General features: G+C 44.1%; 1 protein-coding gene across 2 annotated transcripts in view; it reads left to right on the top strand.

Annotated features, from left to right (window-relative positions):
* Positions 1-631: 631 nt before the first annotated feature.
* foxp4 (forkhead box P4) overlaps positions 632-8,120 on the top strand; it is a 28,956-nt gene continuing 21,467 nt past the window's right edge. Inside the window, exons 1-3 of one of the 2 annotated variants that reach the window (XM_010777090.1) lie at positions 632-766; positions 4,583-4,721; positions 7,239-7,440. In XM_010777090.1, the coding sequence (XP_010775392.1) occupies positions 4,628-4,721; positions 7,239-7,440 (296 nt within the window). In that variant the 5' untranslated portion in view covers positions 632-766; positions 4,583-4,627. The remainder of the gene's footprint in view (positions 767-4,582; positions 4,722-7,238; positions 7,441-8,120) is intronic. The other variant, XM_010777089.1, reaches the window with a different exon arrangement.

The raw sequence follows: 8,120 nt of genomic DNA, 5'->3' as shown, positions 1-8,120 counted from the left end.
CCTTTAAATCCATCACACAGACACACACACAGACACACACACACACACACACACACACACACACACACACACACACACACACACACACACACACACACACACACACAGTTCCAACTGGTGTTTATGACAGCAGTACAGTTTGTACAGTAGGAGCTGTTATTTCGCAGAAGAATATTTCCATATGCATTTTTTCGCTGTAGGCTTAACGCGGACCTGTTCAGTCACGTCCTGTGTGTTGGTGTGTGTGTGTGTGTGTGTGTGTGTGTGTGTGTGTGTGTGTGTGTGTGTGTGTGTGTGTGTGTGTGTGTGTGTCCAAGCAGGTTCAGCATTATATACAGTAGCTTTGGCAATCATCTAACTGTACAACACAACTTGACACACTATAATAGATCTATATATTCCCCAGCAGCCTTCTTTATCAGGTCTGTGTTTGCCTGCTGTACGTTTTGTCAATGAACTGCATTCCACGAGACTCCCATTCAAAGTGGCTGACTATGGCGGGGCATTTTACTGTCGGTCGACGGCGGTACTGTTGAGGTTGATACAAAGTGTGTTGTGATTCACATGCCTCATATTTCTCCATCTTCTCTCCCCTCCCTGTCTCCCCTCTTTCTGTGTCTGTCTCCAGTTACAGGAGTACTACAAGAAGCAGCAGGAGCAGTTGCATCTCCAGCTTCTGACTCAGCAGCAACAACAGCAACAACAGCAGCAGCAGCAGCAACAGCAGCAACAGCAGCAGCAGGCCGGGAAGCAAGCAGCAAAAGAGGTGAACTTCAGCAAGCACACACACTCAGCTCAAGCACACTCTGAAGTACACGAGGACCCTTAAACGCAGTAAAAGTGGTTGACATGGGAGCCAGCTGAAGAAAGAAATCCCATGAAGGATATAATGTATAGATATGTCAGCTCTCTTTTCCCCTCTCTTGTTACATCCTATGCTTCACTAGTTTATTGTTTTGTGTACAAGCTTGTCTCAATACAAGGATTAGTGAATATGGATTTTCATTTCTTCCAGCAGCATGCCATGCCGAGGCAGTGAAAGAGTGCTGCGCTAAGCCTTACGCTATCCTGCCAAAGTATTCATCTGCGCGCCTTTAGCTCTAAGCCCGAGGTGAAATCTCTCTGTAGGAGGGGTCTGCCACTCTTTTAATTGTCAATTAACCTCGCCAGCATTAAGAGCCTCCCTTGCTCTCCTTTCTCTGTCTCTCACACACACACACACACAAATATGCATGAACACTATCCCAGGTTTAACCACAGCTGTGGTACAGAAGGAGATCAGAGGATCAACTAGGATCACATCGTGGCACAACAAAGAGGGTCTCTATCGATCAGGTTACTGATTGGCTATATGTGTGTAACAGAGACATTTTGATGCTCCTGCACAAGCATTACGGAACACATAGAGGGCCATGCAGGAAACAGACTTAGGGAGAAGGGCCTCATGAGACTATTCATATAAACGCATGAGGAGACACATCCTAGATTTCTCCTTCTCTTCCTCGTCCCCCTTCTCCCAGTGGGCAGACCCCCCCCCCTTACACCCCGCCCCACAAACTCTTCACCGACAGCGGTCAACCAACTCGACCGTGACCAAAGCAAACCAGTTGTGGTTGACTCGCATGTTGAGAGGGTGTCTGCATCGCTTTCCCCCTTTCTCCCTCCTCTCTGCTGCTGTCCCACTTTTCAGGTTTGTTGTCCTGTAACAACGAGACAAGTGCAAACACTGGTCACACGGCTACACATACATGCAGAGAGAGAGAGGCTTGATGTGTGACGGTTCACCGCACAAACACACCCACTTGAGGGAATATGCCTCCCCACAGAACTGCATACAGCTGATATGACTAAGGCCATTTAGTAGTAGTCAGTGGTTTTCAGTTGCCGCGAGCCGTCAATCAAAAACACCTTTTTAGTCGACTCTCGTATCTGTCCTGGTCAAACAGCTGCTGTCAGATATCGAGGCAGGGAATGTGTTTCATTTGTGTTAGGCTTGGTCTGTTTGTGAGCCTGTCCTACACTTTGAGATAATCAGCAATCAGCTTGGGATATTTTCTCTCTAGCAATGAACTACTGGTGAGAGTAGTGTAGAAGAGGATTTTAACCAAATTCAGATTTGAACAGGCCTTTTACACACACACATAAAAAGAGGACAGAAGGAGACAAAGGAGACGGAGGAGGAAAGAGGGAGAATAGAAAAGAAAATCTCTCCTTCGGCTTTCCACTGTTTGTGCTCCAGTGGTTGTGACTTTTTGCCCTTTTCCCTCTTTTCTGCAATTTCTCTTCACTTTCTTGTCTGCGTGGAAGTGATGCATTGAAAGAAAGAGTATGTATGTGTATGTCGAGTCAGTGTTTGTGTGTCGCCGGTGCATTTGGGACTGGTCAGGAGTCAGCTTAATGAAGTGGCTCTGACCATCACAAGAGATGTGTGCATGTGTGTGTCTGAGATTCTCCTCGACTGTGTGTGTGCGTGCGTGTGTCTGTGAGTATCCTTCTAGATGTGTGTGTGTGTGTGTGTGGGTGCGTGAATCTGTGTGACTGGCAGGCTCAGACAGTGTGTGATGTGCTCATAAATCACATTGACAGCCTGTTACTGCGCTAGCTTTGGCCACTCAGCCACAGCTAATGTAAACAGAACACAGGCTCGTGCACACACACACACACACACACACACACACACACACACACACACACACACACACACACACACACACACACACACACACACACACACACACACACACACTATCTCTCTCTCTCACTCAATCTCTCTCTCTCACACACACAGACACACAGACACACTATGTGCTATTTCAAATCAATAACATATGATATCACTGTTTAAACAAAGTGTGTGACTGCTTCAGCCGTCATTCTGTATGTTCCTTTTCCTAGACATGGCCCCACACACACACACACACACACACACACACACACACACACACACACACACACACACACACACACACACACACACACACACACACACTATGTGTGTTTTAAAGAACCATAGCCATATCTCAAGAGAGAATGAGGGACAGAGGGGGGAGTGGAAAAAAATAAAATGGACAGACAAGTAGAAAAGGAGGGGCAGGAGGTCTGGAGAGAGAAAAGAGAAAACAGTTCATTCAGGACATTTCATCATGATAGACCATTTATTGTAACAAATGAGAATTTGGCAGTTCACTTCAAAGAACTGAATCATGTAAGAATGACACAGATTTTGTCTATGACCACAACACCAATTGCCTTTGACAAAGTTTGCAATGAGTCTTTGTGGTCCTAGAATTCTCAGTTTACAGTAATGTGGATTCATTTCTCATCCCTTAGAAACTCTTTAATGAAACTGGCCCAGATTTCCAGCAAATAATATGGTACGAATATTAAAAAACACTTTTTAACTTACTTGAAAGCTTATAGCTGAATTCCAATTGAAACAGCCGCTGGAAATGATGTTTCCCCTCTCTTTGTTTGAAACAGTTGTTGTGATAATTCCTCTGCACCCCCATAGCAGCCCCCTCCCACTCGCAAACACACTGCCATCACACTTCTTCTCCCCAGGCACTAAGTCTGAAAGGAAGTGACCTATCTGCCCTTCCTGTGAGATCCTCGCTGTTCAAAGAGGCTGCCACTCTCTCTATCTCTCCCTCTCTCACACACACACACACACACACACACACACACACACACACACACACACACACACACACACACACACACACACACACACACACACACACACACAATGAGCCGTTCTTCAAGTTGTATTTATTTATTTTTCCTCTCTACTTGTTATCTGCAAAAGATAAAGTCCATCTCTTTTGGGGGTTGGTCAGGGAGGGTTCAAACAGCCCAGGCCAGGTTTGACCCAGACTGGGAGGGCAGGAAAGGGGACATTTATCACCGCAACACACACTGACATTATCGCCACGCGCCATGTAGTCTCTCCCACTCTCCCTTCAAACTCCCTCATTGCCTTTACCTCCTCCTCCTCGCAGCTTTCTTCTGTTTAATACAGGACTTTTATTTGATATGGTGTTAGTGGACTTTATGCTTGAATTTGTTAGGGTTGAATGATGTAATGGGACAGGCTGACCAATTTAAATCACAATAACAATACTGGGAAGGGCTTCTTTTTAGATGAAAGACGACAAAATCAAAGGCAGCTGTCTGGCGGTCGTGTGAAAACTATAATTCACACTTTTACAAAATGTTATTCTTTGTTATAGTTTGTTGTGAGGGCCAGAAGATTTCTGCAGAATTGCATGGGTCAGTGTACTTTCATGGATTCTCTGCCAATATTAGCAGAGGGCGTATTAATACAACTGTTGGCACTCTGCAAACTTTGATCACAAATTGACATATACATCAGTGGGTGGCCAATGGACCAGTGGGAGCTATATTTCAAAAGAAAATCATGGATATCTGTATTTATAACCTATTTTCAGAATGAATAGAAATTATTTCAGAAATATTAAATAGCTACAAAGAGTAAAAAAAATGAGTAAGGAAATAGGTGCGTATAACATAGAAGTAATACGTAACTTGATAACCTTTTCCCCCCTCTGTCTTTGGCCCTCAGCAGCTAGGCAGTAAGCAGTTGGCCTTCCAGCAGCAGCTGATCCAGATGCAGCAGCTCCAGCAGCAGCACATCCTCAACCTCCAGAGACAAGGCCTGGTACCACTGCAGCCCACCGCCGCCATGCAGTCTCTGCAGCAAGGTACGTGCACGCGCCGGCACACACATTCATAAACAAACAACACTCAGTCACACAGACACAGACACATCCTGACAAACATGCATGCATACACACATGGTCATAACCGAGCACACACACATACACACTAGCCTGTACCCAGTGCCGCATGTGAAGCCTGTTAAGTTAATCAGCCTATAAAAGATAAAAGGAACCTGATTGGTGGGTTTGTGGAAGGTACTCATTTGGATAATAGGTAAAATATGCCACTAAGCCCCCTGCTTGGAGGTGTGTGCATGAGCTTTTGCGAGTGTGTGTGTGTACTTGAGATTAGCCAGACACATGAACATCATCGTTTTGCTATTGCTGTGCCCACTGGATATTGTTCTGTTGCTATATGTAACTGCTCCCACAGTCCCTTCTTTTTGTCAGCATGGTTTAAGAACGATAAATGTTGACTGTTTGCCGGCCTGCCCTAAGTGAACATGTGTGTGTTTTTCTACACTTTTGCCTGTGCACAATAATGTCTTAACGCATGCACACACACTACCTCACACGCAGAGAATGCTTTAGGGGCTCTAAAGTGGCCGTAACATTGCTAAACCGCTGACTGAGTTGACCAAACAGACCCGTTTCCTTCCCTCCGTCTGTGTGATCTTTCTCTCATGCGTGGTCACATGCAAGTCACACACACAAGCACACACACTCATAGTCGCTCTGTTATTTGAACCTGCCAAAAACAAACATAAACCTAATCAAATCATTTTAACTTCAAAAGGTTTCATTTCAAATACTGCAGGACCCAACATTTTTACAGAAACCTGATCTATGCATGTGTGTGTTTATGTGCTAGAGGGCAGGGAGTGTTTGTGTGTGTGTGTGTGTGTGTGTGTGTGTGTGTGTGTGTGTGTGTGTGTGTGTGTGTGTGTGTGTGTGTGTGTGTGTGTGTGTGTGTGTGTTGTGTGTGTGTGTGTGTTTGTGGTTGTGTCCGCCAGAGGGTAAGTGGAATTAAAAGTGTACAGAGAGCAGGAAAAAAATCCATAGAAGATACAAATTAAAAACAAATAAAAAGACAGAAGCCACAGTTTTGGATAAAAGATGTGTTCATTTTCCGACAGATACAAACATTTGGCTCTGGCATCTCCTTCTCTTTCTCACTCTCTCCCTTCGTATCAGAGTGGAATTTCCCTGCAGTGTGAAAGAGCCGGTCCATTGTGACGGCTCAGCCAGGCGTGAGGCAGAGCATTCCTCTGACCAGCCATGCCACACAAACACACAAACACACATGCATAAACACTTGCACCTACACACATACACAACTGCACACACTATTGCCCCGCCTCAAAGGGCCGTTGTGTCCGGTGGGTAGCTGGTGGGGGGTGGACATGAGTGGGGTCCTGCTGTGGGTATTGTTTATTTCTCTTACTTGGAGGCTACTGAGTTCATGGAAAAAGAACAGAGAGTACTAAACTACTATCAATCAAAAAGTAGTTTCTATTGAGATTGTGTTTCAGCACTCAAATATAAATAAAATGCATTACATTTGACTTCATCCTGTTAGACCCGCCTTCTTAGTAACTAAAAGCCACGTAAATCAATGATTTACAGTAAGCAAACATACTCTCATCCTCACAAATACTTTGTAGGTGACAACACTAGATTGGGGTAATTGTGAGAGGACATTTTCACCTGAATAAAATACACACAAAATCAAAAAGCTTTGTTTAAAAGTCTGCCCAGCTCCTGGCTGCTTACTGTTTAAGTTTGTTTCTAAACTGCTGACTTTAACCAGAAACAAAATATCAGTTCTTATCAAATTACATTTTTAGCTTCTTATTTCTTATTGCCTCTTATTATTTACACACCGCCTCATTCCTCCAGAGTGAGAACTTTTGTTTTGGCGGGACCACAGAAGAATGCAGACAAAGCAGACATAATATTTGGATTGCTGCAAGGTCTCTTTAGGTGTGTGCGTGTAGTGTGTGTGCAGTTGTGTGTGTGTGCGTGCATGGTAAGATCCATTGGAGTAGGCTGTGGCATTTTAGGCGTCTCTCTAACTGTGAAATTGGAGCAGAAATAACAAAGCTGCAACTAGAGAGAACCCAAAGTGTGCACCCACCCTGTTCAGACAAATAGTGGTAGTGACAGGAGCAGTGGTGCTGGTGGCTAGCAGCAATTGCCAACAGAGATTAGGAAATAGTTGAGGAACAGTGAATATCTGGAAAGATAACAAAAACATGCAGAAATTAACCTCTTGTCTGTTTTCAGTTTGTTTTATTTTCCTCTTTCATAACCACTCCCAGAGGACTTTAATAGTTGTGTTTTTTGTGGATTAGAAAAGCAAGTCACAGCTCTCTATGACATCAGTTTATTTACAGTGTGTCTGTATGTGGTTGAAATTGTCTCATCTGAATTGATATGAACCAAATGTATTCTTGTTATAATAAGCTTCACTATCATTTGATCACATTTGCACTGAACATGTGAAACTTATCAAGGAGAGTATTGCAGCCAAGTGAACTGTGCATTCCTTCTTTGCAGCGATGTGTCCGTCAGACCTCCAACAGCTGTGGAAGGAGGTGTCGGGGGTGCAGAGCAGTGAGGAGGCCCTGAAACATGCCGAGGGCCTGGACTTGAGCACCAACAGCTCTAACTCTACCTCAGCCTTCCCCAAAGCTGCCAGTGCTCACATCCCACTGCACAGCCTGGTCAACGGACAGAGCCACACCCCAAAGAGAGACAGGTACAGTAAAGTATAGAACGTAAAAATACTTAAAGGGATTGTTTGGAATTTTTTAAGTGGGGTTGTATGACATACTTATATAAAGTCAGTGTATAACACAGCAGTAGAAAGCGATTCCTATTTCGAGTAACAGATAGGAATAATGCACAGAAGCAAAATGATGCATTGATATGGGTGGGGCTTCAGGGAAACATCTGTTAACCACCTAAAGAAACAAAATTCACTTAAAATGTACCCTATAATCTGAATATTTTCACCACTTTACTTTGCCGTCAGAACATCCTTTCAATAGAGAGGCGAAGTCCGGCCCATCTACTTCCGACCCATGGGACCTTATTTCGGAAAAATTGTGTATTGAAGTCAATGGGGAGAGAAAATGTATCTTTCGATCCCGTTTGAATTGTGCCACGAATTACACATATGATGTTTTTCAATCTTAAAAAATGATTTCCATGTCAAAAAAAGTCACATTTTGTTGTAAAACTGTTGAAATATAAGACTATGAAAAATACGCAACTAGAAAGACTGCAAATCCCAGAATCCCGGTCCCGCATGCTGGCTCTTACGGAACCGACTAACTCCCCTTTTTGGTATGTACAGCTCTCAACCTGCCCAGACTTGTAGTGATTTTCGCCTTATGAAAGAAAGAGGTGAAATGTGCTAACGTGACGGCAATCTTG

Source organism: Notothenia coriiceps, unplaced genomic scaffold (genome assembly GCF_000735185.1).
Source record: "Notothenia coriiceps isolate Sejong01 unplaced genomic scaffold, NC01 NC01_scaffold00017754, whole genome shotgun sequence".
Classification (NCBI taxonomy): Eukaryota; Metazoa; Chordata; class Actinopteri; order Perciformes; family Nototheniidae; genus Notothenia; species Notothenia coriiceps.
Note: the sequence above shows the minus strand (reverse complement) of the source record. Positions and strands in the feature narration are given on the sequence as shown.